General features: G+C 31.7%; 1 protein-coding gene across 1 annotated transcript; it reads left to right on the top strand.

The window, feature by feature from the left end:
• The first annotated feature begins 7,768 nt into the window (after positions 1-7,768).
• On the top strand, positions 7,769-14,087 carry LOC149379256 (WAT1-related protein At2g39510-like). The gene is made up of 7 exons (XM_089603489.1): positions 7,769-7,986; positions 8,089-8,151; positions 8,270-8,386; positions 11,920-12,160; positions 12,248-12,409; positions 13,149-13,297; positions 13,550-14,087. Exons 1-7 carry the CDS (start codon positions 7,775-7,777, stop codon positions 13,692-13,694), a joined length of 1,089 nt encoding a protein of 362 aa, XP_089459615.1. The 5' UTR covers positions 7,769-7,774; the 3' UTR covers positions 13,695-14,087.
• Positions 14,088-15,529: the final 1,442 nt, after the last annotated feature.

The raw sequence follows: 15,529 nt of genomic DNA, 5'->3' as shown, positions 1-15,529 counted from the left end.
CACTCAAAATGTATCACATCATACTCCAAACCATTTATCTGTCTGTAAAACCTTTAAGCCATTTCCTAGACATTTGTTGGCCTCAGAAAAATACAAGTCTTTTGCCTGCAACACTACTGCTAATAACTCTCGTACTTGTGATGTAAACATTTGGCATAAGCGTCTTGGACACCCATCCAAAGATGTACTTGACTGTGTTTTGAAATCAATAAAAGTGCCTTTATCTGTCAAAAATCTGCATTTATGTTCATCATGTGCTAAAGGAAAAATGCATGCTTTTAACTTCCCAAAAACACAAACTCACTAATCTGCATCCTTTGACATTGTGCATACTGACTTGTGGGGTCCAGCCCCTGAAATATCCCTAGATGGCTATAGGTACTACATACACTTTGTAGATGACTTCACACGTTTCACCTGGATATACCCTCTCAAATCCAAATCTGAAACCACCTCAGCTTTCCTCAAATTCAATACCTATGTAGAAAGACAGTTTTCCACAAAAATAAAATGTATCCAATCTGACTGGGGAGGGGAATACAGACCTCTACAAACCATCCTAGAAAGCCTTGGCATAATCTTTAGACACCCATGTCCTCACACACACCAACAACATGGCAGGGCAGAGAGAAAGCATCAACATATAACTGAGCTTGGGTTAACCTTCTTAGCTCAGTCAAACCTACCTTGCACCTACTGGTGGGATGCCTTTGTCTCAGCCATTTTCACAATCAACAGACTTCCATCAGCTACCTTAGAAAACAAGTCACCCCACCAAATGTTGTTCAACCAAATCCCTGACTACAAATTCTTCAAAGTCTTTGGCTGTCTGTGCTTTACCCACCCGAGACCATACAATTCACAAAAATTCAGCTTTAAGTCCGAGGAGTGTGTTTTCCTAGGCTACAGTCCATCTCACAAAGGGTATAGGTGTCTGTCCAAAACAGGTAGAGTTTTCATTGCCAGGTCTTTTCTGTTTGATGAAACCAAATTTCCATACACAGCTCTCTTCAAATCACCAGATAGGACAATACCTCATGTCACAAACACCTTACCCCTGTTATGCCCTGTCCCTCTCAATACTCACAATTCACAAAATCAATCCTGTCCCACACCAAACAGAACACCAGAGGAATCTCATCACTCTTCACACCACAGTCCAACCATAAGTCCTACTCTCAATATCCCAATCATGGACCCTCAAGTCAGTGCACAAAACTCCTCTACACCACAGACTCACCAAAATGAACCACTGTCTGATCCAAACTCACAAATTGTTCCATATGTGCCTCCTCACCTTTATCCTCTTAACTCATATTCCATGGTTACTAGGGCTAAAGCTGGAGTCACAAAGCCTAAGCTGTTTAATGTTGAATCATTACCATTATGTTTAGATGAGCCACTGACAGTTGATGCAGCTCTAGCACAACCAGAATGGAAGCAAGCAATGAAGACTGAAATAGATGCCTTGATCAAGAATGGCACCTGGTCTCTTGTACCATTTGAAGATGACATGTCCATTGTTCAAAACAAGTGGGTGTTTCGTACAAAACTAAAGGCAGATGGCTCACTGGACAAATACAAAGCCAGACTAGTGGCTAAAGGGTTTCAACAAACAGCTGGAGTTGACTATTTTGAAACCTTCAGTCCACTAGTCAAACCATCCACAATCAAGGTTATCTTCACTATTGCTGTCACTTACAAGAGGGACATCCAGCAAATTGATATCAACAATGCTTTCTTGAATGGCATTCTCAAGGAAACAGTTCACATGGCTTAACCAGAGGGTCTTACAGATTAGTCAAAGCCTACTCATGTCTGCAGACTTCACAAAGCTCTGTATGGGCTTAAACAGGCTCCAAGAGCTTGGTATGAGGAATTGAGCAAAGCATTACTGGCTTGGGGATTCATCAACTCTACATCAGATTCATCCTTATTCATCTACAAACACAACAACAAGTGCCTTTTTCTTCTTGTGTATGTAGATGATATCCTAATCACAGGAAATGATGACTTACTCATCTCCAAGGCTATCTCTGACCTGAACAAAGCCTTTGCTCTCAAAAGCTTAGGGTCCATCAGCTACTTCCTTGGGTTTGAAGCTACACGCAATGAGGCAGGTCTAAAACTCACTCAACAAAAATTCCTCAGGGAGCTGCTTCACAAGACCAACATGAGCAATGCCAAAGCAGCTTCAACACCAATGTGTCCAAGCTCCAAGCTTTACAAGGAAGACAGTGAACAGTTTGATCATCCTACACTGTACAGGAGCACAATAGGGTCGCTGCAATATCTCACAATGTCAAGACCTGACATAGCCTTTGCAGTAAATAGGCTAAGTCAATTTTTGCAACACCCCACAGTCAATCATTGGGGGGCTTGCAAAAGGATCTTGAGATACTTAGCAGGCACGCAAAGTCAGGGCCTTCATTTTTCAGCAGCAAATCAGATGTCACTAACAGCATACTCAGATGCTGACTATGCTGGAAACCTGGATGACAGACGCTCCACTACAGGCCTATGTGTCTATCTAGGCAACACCCTAATTGTTTGGTCCTCGAAGAAGCAGAGTGTAGTAGCCAGGAGCTCCACTGAAGCTGAATACAAGGCTTTATCGTTAGCCACCACAGAGATTCTCTGGCTCAAAGCTCTCTTTGTTGAACTCGACATCAAACTAGATCCTCATCCCTCTGTTATCTAGTGTGACAACATTGGTGCCACAGCGTTAGCCTACAATCCAGTATTTCACGCGAGGACTAAACACATTGAAGTGGACGTACACTTCATCAGGGAAAAGGTTGCAGCCAAGGAAGTGGAAGTCAGACATATCCCAAGTGAAGATCAGATTGCAGATGTGTTCACTAAAGCTCTACATATACCACAATTTGTTTACTTGTGTAACAAGCTAAGTCTGGCTCACCCGGCTTAGTTTGAGAGGGTGTATTAGAGCAGTGCATTTTCAGTTAGTTATAAGTGACAGACTCACAACCATTAGATCAAAGTTAGTTGTAAGATCAATGGCTGTGAGCTAATCACTGAGTATGTATTTATACAAACAGTCAATGCAATAGAGAAATCAGTTGAAGATTCTCTCATTCATTCACGTCTCACTTTCTCTCTCTATAACTGTCTCTCGATCTCTCTCTCTCACCACTATTCATTTATCATCTAAATATGAAAAATGTGTATCAAAATAGAGATGCAGCGGAGCACCATCTCTATGTGCATCTCCAAAACAGTGATACATTGTCCATAGTTATTTGAGTTATATTTTCTTAATTATTATATAATTAAATAAGAATTTTGATATAGATGATCTAGATAGGCTATATATCTAACTCTTCCTAACATTAAAAATGGCCGAGTACCATTTATCATCAAATTATTTTGAGAAATATATATTCAATCTTTAAACTATTGATATTTTTAGGGTGTGCGGAGGAGAACGGTGCAAACCAATTAATAACGCGATTTTTTTTAATAATGACATTAATTTCCTATGCTTTGATACTCATATCTTATTTTTATACTTATTTTATATATTTTCCACCATAAGGTCCGCCATTTACATATATTTTTACACTAGAAATGGCACTAATTTAGATACCAATTTAAAATGATACATAGATACCTCTAGAAAATATACGGCAACCGTATCCAAATCCCACAATTATTACATATCTTAAAGAGAACATGTCGTTATATCTCCGTGTTTTTATCAAATATTGTGTTTTTATATAGTCGAGTATAAGTTTTCATGTTCTTATTGTTTAATGCTTAATAAATCCAGTGTAGTTCTTGTGAATAAATCCGAATTTTTTATTTCCTTCCACGACTATTCACGGAACCGGAAAATCCGCTCTGATGGTTAACATAACTGGAATTTCTAGTACCTTCCATTATTATTTATCCATTTTTTTTTATTTTGGATAATAGTATATATATATATATATATATATATATATATATATATTAGTTTTTTTTATTCCGTGAATAGTGGCGGAAATGACTGGAAGGAAGCTTCCAATTACGATAAACCGGAATTCTAGTCCATAATGATCTTAAGCCTTCCTTCTGTTAACTAATGACCAAAATTTTCTGTAATTAGAAATGGAACTTCCACTTCCAACTGATGCCTAGGATTATCCTTGGGAATAGGGGACTTAGAGTTGGAGTTCACTAATGATAAAACTCTAAATAGAGTTGGACTTCGTCAATGGTAAAACTCTAAAACTTTATAATTGGTATATTTTTTACACCAAATGAATAGTGTTGCAACAAATTTGGTGTAACAATATTACTTCAGTGTAATTTATTGTAAAAATTACATTAAATGTTTAAGCATTAATTTATTTTTATTACTTCATAATCCATACTTAAAATATATATTTAGTTAATCCAAGTTTAATTAATATGTTTCTAATTGTTTGAAACTTTATTTATACTCCGACTTATTTTCTTTAATACAAACTTAAATAATTTAGTATGCTTTATTGTTTTCATAGTAGTTATTTTTATTTGATTAATTCAATTAATAATAAGTAATTTTCATATTTATGTATTTTTTTTGCTTTTTAATGGGGTATTGTTGCGCGTTGTAGCGATCTGGCCAAATTAAAAAAAATAAGATTTGCAATCTATCCTTAGTTTGATTAATTTATGATAATTAGCGATAGCATGTTAGTCTTTTAGTCATATACCATTAATTGTCTATTTTATTTTAAGAAATTAAAAAATAAAAAAGCAAAGTAATTTGAGTCCCAAAAATTAAATAACTGCCTCCTTAATAATGCAATTAATTATTACTCAAATTTTAAAAAAAAATCGTGACTCTCCATTAACAAAAAAATCGAGAAGAAAAAAAAAATTGGTTGAAGAAGATGAAGACGTGAAGACGAATATTAACAACTATTAACGACTATTAACTGCGCAATTTTGAATAGAAACCTATTAACATTTATTAACGATTATTACCTACGCAATTTTAAAAGCAAACTCAAATACCCAGAAATCCATAACTCTATGAACAATTATTACCGATTATTAACTAAACACGATTTAGAAGAAAAAAAATTTGGACTTGTTATTGATGACCTTTGCGCCTATCTTCGAACTCTAACCCCATCCCTGATATTCGATTGTGAGTCCTACAACTAGCAACTAACGAAAAAAAAACAAAGAAATCAAAAGCCTTAAATTTGAAACCCTAAATCGGACACGATAGAGAAAATTTAGAGGTTTCCAACCTCGTGACGATATGAAACTCCGGCCACATCTTCAACGGAATCACAACATCTAAACCTTGCAGAGAACACAAAACTTGAAGTTGAACACAAAAAATTTAGACGAGATTGAAGAAGATGAACGAGGATTTAAGAAAAACAAAGAAGAAGAAGAAGAAGAAGAAGAAGAAGAAGAAGAAGAAGAAGAAGAAGAAGAAGAAGAAGAACGAAGGGGAGAGGCGAAAATCTTACCTCCACGCGTTATTCCGGTGACTTGAAGAACCACTCCGACAAAAACCTACCCTCGCGTGTCTCTCTTTCCCTTGCACATCTCTCTCTCTCTCTCTCTCTCTCTCTCTCTCTCTCTGCGATTTTCTCTATTATTTTTTTCCTTTTGTTTCACGCTTTGAGGGGGGTAGAGCAAATAACGTGAAAAGAGAGAGAGAGAGAGAGAGAGAGAGAGAGAGAGAGAGAGAGACGAAATAGAAAAATAGATCCTATTAATTAAGGGGATTTTATATAATTATTTAGGTATTTTTTTAATTTCGTAAATATTTTTTAATCCTAAATTAATAAGGGTAATACGGTTATAAAAACACCTGCCACGTCCACCTGATGGTTATACTTTTAAAGAAAACTAAATCATTGTTTTGGATAAAATCAACATGTTTCAAGTGGCTTACTTCATAACAATTCTCTTATTTATTCTGTTAAAAAAATGCAAAGTATTGATTTTAACTTTTTTTTTATAATAGTTATATTTTTATTTTTTATATAATTTTTATTAATTTGTAGTATATGCTACCCATAATTAATAGATAATAACAGATAACTGTATTATTATATATATATAATTAGGCATATAATTAATAATGAATGAATTTAAGAAACTTAATCTAGAAGAATATTCTTAAAATATTATTTTAAGTGCAAAATTTGATGTAGTATAATTGGAGCAAAATAAAATTCGGTGAAATATTACACCATATAATGTAAAAATCACACTAAAATAGTATTAAGAAATCACGTAATCTTGGTCAATAATACCACTTAAACCGCTTATATATCATGTAATCTAAACCAATAATGTCACTTCTCAATATACTCCCTCCTCCCACCCCCAAATATCAGTTTTTAAAAAATAGCCCGCCTCTAAAAAAAATTAAATCAACAAGCCGCCTGGTACTCTTATGAAGGCTCCTTCTCAGTATTACCTATGAATTGTACAAAGTATAGAACAACTATATATAATAGGTAAAGAAAAATAGCACAGTGTAACATTCTTCTATTCTTTAATTTAAACAAAAAGTTATTTTTAGAGATTTGTAAGTAATTAGACCACTTTAAACATGTGATTTTAGATCTAGCTTATGTTCGACAATTTTTAGGGATATAGCCAAATGGCTTATGTGGCAATAATTAAGATCTGATTTGCCCTTATTTATTAAAAAATTCGTCACTTTCTCTCTCTTATTTTTTTTTCAAATATTTTTTTTCGCATCAAAACTTCAAAAATTCGTATCTTTCTCTTACGAACTTGAAATTGAGTGATTTCAGATCCTACAAATTCGTGGCGTCGAGATCTTCAAAAATAGACCCATTGTGTTTGATGAAAAATTATGTTTAATGCATCATAGTTACGTTTTCATTTATTTTTTTGATAATTTCAAAAATTTCCAGTTATTTTCATATTTAAGTAGTAACGTGATTTTTCTACATCTATGGCTTTAAAAATGATTTTTCATCAAACACAATAGATCTATTTTTGAAGATCTCGGCGTCACGAATCCGTAGGATTTTGAATCACTCAATTTCGAGTTCATATGAGATAGATATGGTTTTTTGAAGTTTTTATGTAAAAAAAGTGTAAGAAAAAAGTAGGAGAGAGAAAGTGACGAATTTGTTAATAAATAAGGGTAAATCAGACCTTAATTATTGTCACATAAGTCTGTTGGCTATTTTCCTAAAAATTGTGAAACATATGCTAAAAACAAATTTCATAGTTTCATTTTGGTTATTTCGCTACACTGCCCATATTTTTATTGCATTTTAAAAGTTTTTCAACTCTACAAAACGTAATAAGCAGAAACTAAATTCTCTACTTTGTTGCTGCACACAAATAGAAAACAAGCTTAAACACATTGATCACAAAAAAGTTCATATAATTAATAAACTTTCGCCAACTAACATTATTAATAACTTGCTATATAATTCAATAATCTGTTTCAAAATACTAGCAGGCAATCACTAAGCTGTTGATGATTATATGGCAGTGCGATTTTTTTTTTCTAATATAATTTACTTCACAGTCCATTGTTGAAGAAATATGGAAATAACTTCTCTTTTGGGCAGTGTTCCATACGTTTACATAATATGAATTCTAGAATTAAACCAATGCCCCAACAAAATTGACTGGTATTTATATGAGCTTGACCCAAAAAAAAAAAAAATCAAATAAATTAAATACATCAGCCTATATATAAGTGGCACAGCTAGTATTGGATATCATAATAGTTTCAGAGCAAATTCTTTTTGAAAACTGTATAAGGAAAATGGAGATAGAGAAAATGGTGGGTGGTCTAAGCAACAAGTTTCAGCAAGTGAAGATTCTCCTAGCTGTGATCTTCGTTCAGAGCAGTTATGCCGGACTGTCTATCATCACAATGTTTGCTCTGAAAGATGGAATGAGTCACTATGTGTTCGTTGCGTATCGGATGGCCATTGCTACAGCGATCATCGCTCCGTTCGCCATTATTTTGGACAGGTTTTCTTTCTTCTTAATTTCATTTTCATTGACTCTTCAAAAAAAATGTACATTTTTATGTTTTATCACTATTTTTTTTTTCTTTTTTTTTTTTGTGGGCAGGAAAACAAGGCCTAAGATGACCTTTTCAACTTTATTAAAAATAAGTTTACTCAGCTTATTTGAGTAAGGATTCCCTTTTAAATAAAAATATTGAGTTTATGTATGTATTTTTTTTTTTAATTTTTATTCAACTAACAAAATAATTAAGCTCGAATTTCTGGGTTTTTTTTTTTTTTTGCAGCCCGGTTCTAGATCAGAATTTATACTACGTCGGAATGAAGTACACGACGGCGACTTTCACATCTGCTATGTGCAATATGCTTCCTGTTTTTGCCTTCATAATGGCTTGGATCTTCAAGTAAGATGAATGTATTTTGTACGCTGTGGAAAAAAATTGAAGTGTTATTTAACTTGTATAATAAACCAAATTACTTGATCTCGAACCCCTACGTGATACTTGGCCAAATAAATTTAGCCGTTATATATTTTCTATAGATGGTGATTATTATTTTTATTTCACTACTATTATCTTTTTCAAAAAAAAAAAAAAAACTCACTACTATAATCTGAATAATTTACTCTTTTTAAGAAAAAGAATTAAACATGATGTGTAATTTGGACTAGAAATTAACAGTGATATTTGGACAAAGACTAATAAGTAAAGTTCTAAAAAACTTAATCAGAAACAGTTAAAACACCGTTACTTTTGAGCATAAAGTCAGAATAAAACAAATTATATGGATTTCGTGATCTGTATACTGTGAAAATGATCCGACCTTTAAGTAGATGGTGTGATCACTTTTTGATTGATTGAGTTCTCACTTACTTACTAACAAAAGAAAAAAAAAACAAAAAACAAAACAAAAACAAAAACAAAACAAAACAAAAACAAAAACAAAAAAAAAAACAGTCCTATGTTATTTTATTTATTAAAGAAAAAAAATATGACTGAAGTTGTACAACAACAATAACAAAAACTAAACTGGCGTATGAGAAAAGCTTTTATGAAATGTAGGGATAAGAAAGTCGCTTTAATGTGGTCCTGAAATTCTATTTTTTTGAAAAACTCAAATATCGAAAACTTTTGTTTTATAGTCATTGTGTTTAAATTATCAAATTTCGTCGAATTTAAACCAAAAACTCGAGCTAGAAAAGTGATCTAAATGCAGATAAATAGTTTCTTCTTTTTAGTATTTTTTTTTTTTAATAATTTTCATATCAAATGTAACATTTTTTTAATGATCCATGTCTTCTGTTGTCACGTTATCTCATCTCTAAAGTTTGGGGTTGTCATTTCCCATCATATCTGCATCAAATGTAACATTCAAATCCTGTGTTGTAGTTAGTGTTCAAAATACTGCCAATATATCTTGCGATTCTTTGAATCTCGGTATATTATCGTGTCGTTTTATGTTTTCTCGAAAAAAATTGCAATAGTTTGCTTAAAACTGGTAACAACGAGATGATGAGCATGTTTGAAATTAAAAAATATCGCTTCTTACCCTCAAAATTAAAACTAAACTTGCACACACTATTAGCATGTAAAAAAAAAAAACAAATTATTATACTCAGAAACTATTTTAAAGTTTGAGATCACAAAATTAGCATGTCGCATAAGATTCTTCACTTTTTGTCGTGTACAAAAAAAAAACAAAAAACAAAAAACAACAAAATCAACTTCTTGTACAATGGACTCAAACCGCACCGAAATTAGGTTGGATGGAAGAAAAAAAGAGTACAGGAATATAAGGGTGTGTTTGGTTGGAGGTAATATTAATCACATTTTTGAGTATGTTAAAAATTATCTTGTTTGATGTGAATTAATGTTAAAAAAAATTTCATAAATGTGATTAACTAGGTAATGAGATTTTCTAAACCTGAGATAATCTTAATACCACAAAAAATGTGTTATTCAGATTACCATCTCACCGGAATCTTCTTTTTATTACTTTTTTTTATATACGTATATGTTTTTTATACGTACAATTTTTTCAAAGCCGTATATATATATATATATATATGAGAATTATTATATATTGTATACGTACTGTATACGTATATATTATATATGATATTATATATTATATACGTACATATATATATATATATTCTATAATATTATATATATAATGATATTATGTATGTATATATGAGAATTATTATATATTGTATACGTACTGTATACGTATATATTATATATGATATTATATATTATATACGTACACAGTGGCGGACCCACGTTGAAGGCCCAAGAGGCCTGGCCCCCCCCTCCCCCCCCCCCAAAAAAAAAAATTCAGGCTTAAATTTTTTTTTTTTTTTTTTTCCGGCCAAAATTCAGTTTTGGCCCCCCCGCCCCCCCCCACCGCCCCCCCCCCCCCCGCCTTCCGAGTCTGGATCCGCCACTGTACGTACATATACATACTATATATAATTCTATAATATTATGTATTATATATGTAGATATTCATATAATATATTATATTGTTAGTCAAAGTTCTATATGTCAATAATAATGATTAGTAAAATATAGTTTTTATATTAGTAATATAGGTCTTTGATAAATAAGTGTTATTATTATCTTTACTTTAAACATAAAATAAGTTTTTTAAAAAATAATTATGCAGGATAAAAATGTATGTTGATTGTCGTTTTGCTTTTGTGGTACATAATTCTATCATTTTGTCTCGTATTTATTACGTAAGGGGAGAAAATTTTCAATCACCCTAAATCTTAAGCAAAATAAAAAAGACATGGATTTGTTTTATACGTTAGCTAGCAAGTACAAATATAAATTTATTAATACGAAATTGAAAAAAATATCGGGCGATCAAAATTAGATAAGGTTTATATTTTTAATATTGTTTTATTTTTATTTTTTTCAGAATAATTTATTTTATTTTATGTTTGTCTATTTATTATTCATATTTTTTATTAGACATTACTTCACCTTGTCAAACCAAACACCGTAATGTCGTATTCTTATGAATCTGCTTAAAACATTAACTTTCATAACCAAACATTGTAATCTTACATTCTCGAGAAATGTGATTACATTGTACTAGTCCAACCAAACACACTCTTAAAGTATTCATGTTAATATCATACTTTAGAAAAAAAAAAAAAATCAGTTAATTAGAGAGAGAATTAAGGAGCTCAAAGCCAAATAGAATCTTAGTCGTAGGGATTATTGAAATACATTATTTTCAAAATTAATATTTGAATGGAATACATATTCAAGGTTACAATCAGGATTGAAATTTTGGCTGGAAAATGCCACGTAAGCGAAATTAGCTATATTGTTAAAAAAAAAAAAAAAAATATTGGTTTCAAGTGCCCTAATTCATATAATTTTTATAATAATATACGTGGCGATTTTAAACATGGGACTCTAAAAGTTATAGTTTGTCGCGTCGGCCCACACTAATTTTTCTGTGGAAGTTGCTTTTGATAGTCATTTTTTGTACTTTATTACGAAAATAGCATGTTTAAAGCTTTTATCACGAAGATAGTTTTTTTCTTGATTTAGATTTTTTTTTAATAAAAACTTGTTTACTGTTTTGGACTCTATTTAACTTTATTCAGTATTTACAATTTAATGTGAACAATTTTCCATTTGAAAAATAGCTATTTTTTAAAAGATTTGAAATAATAGCTATTTTAAAAATCCTACACTAAAAAAGTGTTACTTTTGCAATCTCTCCATATTTTTCACTGTCAACTGTGCTGTATACAATATTGAAACTTGGAAAAATATGATCATTAACACATGGTTAGTTTTTTTCTTGATAGTGTCAAACATTTGAAAAAGTTAAGAGTTATTAAAGAAAAATACCAATACATACCTATAATTTTATTATTAAAGTTATAACCCAAAAAATGGTATGGATACAGGTTTGAAAAGGTTAACTTTAGGAAAAAAGAAAGCGTCGCAAAAGTGTTAGGGACCGTGGTGACAGTCGGGGGAGCCATGTTAATGACTTTGCTCAAAGGACCTCTCATAGACTTGCCATGGACGAGAACCCAAAATAGTCGCTTTCAATCCCAAAATGGTGAAAACCAACACGACATTGTCAAAGGCGCGCTAGCAATCACAGTCTCTTGTTTCTGTTGGTCGTGTTTCATCACTCTACAGGTAACAAAAATAGACACAAAAAATTATTTTAAAATTGTGATCATATAATTCCTCGAGTAAGTGTTAAAATGTATGTTTGAAATGTAGGCTCATACGCTGAAAACGTATCCAACTCAACTCTCACTCACAGCCTTGATATCTTTCTCCGGGCTGATTGAGGGCACTATATTGGCTCTCGCAATGGAATGGAAGAATAATGCAGCGTGGTCAATACAGTTTGATTGGAAATTATTAGCAGCCGTTTACGGGGTAAGATTTGCTTTATAACAGTTTTAGCTGCTTTTGCTGTTAATTGTTAGTTTTCACTGTATTTGTTTACAATATACATGTGATTTTAAAAGCAGAGAGATATTTATTATAAATATAAATTAATATTTTTACATTTCTTTATAATAATTATTATTTATTTTATTTATTATTCTGAAAACAAGACATGTCCATTTTTTTCATTTATAATACTCATCAATTTTACCAAAGACTAAACCTCCTTCCGCTAAAATTAAATTAAAAACAGTTTACCAAACACTTTTTTTTTTCTTTGCATGGGTTTTTACTACTACAAAATCTAAGCGCAGCTATTTTCTTGGATTTTTTTTAACCAAAAATTAATCAAACTTATTTTTTCCCTCATTTAGCATAAAACTTGTCCCAAAATACTGGATTTCGTGTAAAAAATTATATCTTAAAATAAAAATAATTAGTTCCTGAATTTCACCAAAAAAAACAAAAAAAACAGCCTAGGGTTAAATAATTACTTATACCAAATCCCATTTCAGGTTTTTAGCCAAAACATAATCAAGACCATTAATTTCTAAATCAGGGCTTCATATCATTCAAAACGTACAAGATCAAAGTTGTAGAAATTAGCGTTCAACATTGTAGAAGTTGGGTAATAACAATGTATTACATCTGTTGTCTCTTCTATTTTTAGGAGTGATGTTATACTCTACATAGCATATGAATGTTATATTTCAACTATTTGAAACAGGGGATTCTCTCTGGAGTAGGGTATTACATAATCGGATTGGTCATAAAGTATAAAGGGCCAGTTTATTACACAGCGTTCAACCCTTTAACCACAATAATTGTTGCTGTCTTGGCTTCCATAGTTATAGCCGAGAGAATGTACATGGGAAGGTATGTCTACTCTTCCTTAGTCTCAACACACTATTTTAAACTATGCTTATCTGAAAATAAATAAAAAAATAAATAAATTATGCGTAACGCGAAAATTTGGTCCTTATATTATATCTTTGTAGTATGAATTAAATTTGATTGAGTAAACTTTACATATAATGCGTTGACTTTTGTTGTATGCCAATCAGCGTTTTGGTTTTAATAAATTAAAAACAAAAAGTGTTGACTAATAAAAATTACGGATTTTGACAGGGTTATTGGAGCAGTAATAATCGTGGGTGGTCTTTATATGGTTTTATGGGGAAAGAGCAAGGATAAAAAGCAAGCTTCTCTACCAGTTACTGAATCACACGCAACAAATGAGCAAAGTAAAGATGTACATGAAACAAGGATGTGAGAAAGATACACTCGACTATTTAGGACGCCCAGTAGATTTAATCACGAAATAAATATACTTAAGTTAGGTAGTTTTGCGATTTTCTCTTTTCTACACTTTCTTTCACACCACTTGTGTTCCTCTCACGAATCAGTTTAGACACCACTCATAATGCTCATATCCGACTTGGTGAATTTTGAGTGAAAACGGCCAAAACACATCGCTTTGCCATGATGTCGGACTTTTTTGGCCTTCATAACCGCACTTTTCTATTTTCTTGTAGTTTTTTTTCTTTCTGTTTTAGAGAAATTTATTATCTTAGCTTTTTATTTACGACTATATCATTGCTTTTTATTCGGGCTTTAACTTTTCATTTGTTTCCTTTTTTTAATTATAATTCCGGGTACCACGACTTTATAAATACAAAAATTTAGCGATATAAGACACATAAACATAAATGTTTGCGTTTTAGCCAACGTTTTGTAAATAGCCAAAAACTGTTAGAAATATTTCGTAAATAACCATGTTTACTAGAAATTTACTCTGCATTTTTTGTTATTTTTATAACGTAAATAGATTTATGTGACTATTTACAAACAAAATTAACGAAACGTTGGCTATTTCAAAATTCTAACCTTTCATATGGTTAGATAGCCACTGGACCCTTATAAATACCTTGCATCCTTTGAAGAAAATAAAATCAAGCACCAGAGTTAGTTTGTTTCTCTACTGTGTTTGTCGTTGTCCGTAGCCTACACTAGTCGATTTCTCTATTGCGTTTATCTTTTCTTTTTCTTCCGGAAAAATGACACATATATGCCATGCGTTTTATTGAAATATCGATCATTTTATTTTCAAAAATATCGAGTTCATATCATATCATATGTACATGGGAAGATATGCCTACTATTCCCTTAGTCTCAACACACTATTTTAAACTATGCTTAACTACCTTAAAAAAAAAAAAAAAAAAAAAAAAAAAAAAAAAAAAAAAAACACGCTTAATGGCGGTACAAAATTTTGGTCCCTATATTATATCTTTGTAGTATGAATTAAACTTGATTGAGTAAACTTTACACATAATACATTGACTTTTGTTGTAGCGTTTTGGTTTTAAATTAAAAACAAAAAGTGTTGGCTAATTAAATTTACGGATTTGACAGGGTTATTGGAGCAGTAATAATCGTGGGTGGTCTTTATATGGTTTTATGGGGAAAGAGCAAGGATAAAAAGCAAACTTCTCTACCAGTTACTGAATCACATACAACAAATGAGCAAAGTAAAGATGTACATGAAACAAGGATGTGAGAAAGATACACTCGACTATTTAGGACGCCCAGTAGATTTAATCATGAAATAAATATACTTAGGTAGTTTTGCGATTTTCTCTTTTCTACACTTTTTTTCACACCACTTGTGTTCCTCTCACGAATCAGTTAAGACTTAAGACACCACTCATAATGCTCATATCTGACTTGGTGAATTTTGAGTGAAAACGGCCAAAACAAATCGCTTTGCCTTGATGTCGGACTTTTTTGGCCTTCAAAACCGCACTTTTCTATTTTCTTGTAGTTTATTTTTTTTTTCTTTCTGTTTTAGAGAAATTTATTATGATAAATTACATAAATGCCCCCTGAACTTTTGACTATTTAACAACGTGGTCCCTACTTTTATTTTTCTTACAACGTCGCCCTTGAACTTTGACAATCTTACAAACTTAGTCCTTCCGTCAAATTTTGGGAGTATATTCCGTCTATTTTAACTTGTGTAATAACTTGAATATTTAAAATTACCTATATATCCTTTATTTAATTATTTTATATTTAAAATTAAAAAATTAAAATTTTTCATTTTGT

This window comes from Urtica dioica, chromosome 12 (genome assembly GCF_054948205.1).
Source record: "Urtica dioica subsp. dioica isolate 48M chromosome 12, U.dioica_male_clone48M_v1_H2, whole genome shotgun sequence".
Lineage (NCBI taxonomy): Eukaryota > Viridiplantae > Streptophyta > Magnoliopsida > Rosales > Urticaceae > Urtica > Urtica dioica.
The sequence above is the reverse complement of the archived record's forward strand: the minus strand, read 5'-3'. Positions and strand labels throughout refer to the sequence as shown.

Coding starts and splice junctions, on each gene's coding strand:
- LOC149379256 (XM_089603489.1), top strand. CDS start 7,775: ATGGAGATAGAGAAAATGGTGGGTGGTCTAAGCAACAAGTTTCAGCAA. Junction 7,987..8,088: donor TTCGCCATTATTTTGGACAG/GTTTTCTTTCTT, acceptor TTTTGTGGGCAG/GAAAACAAGGCCTAAGATGA. Junction 13,298..13,549: donor GAGAGAATGTACATGGGAAG/GTATGTCTACTC, acceptor GGATTTTGACAG/GGTTATTGGAGCAGTAATAA.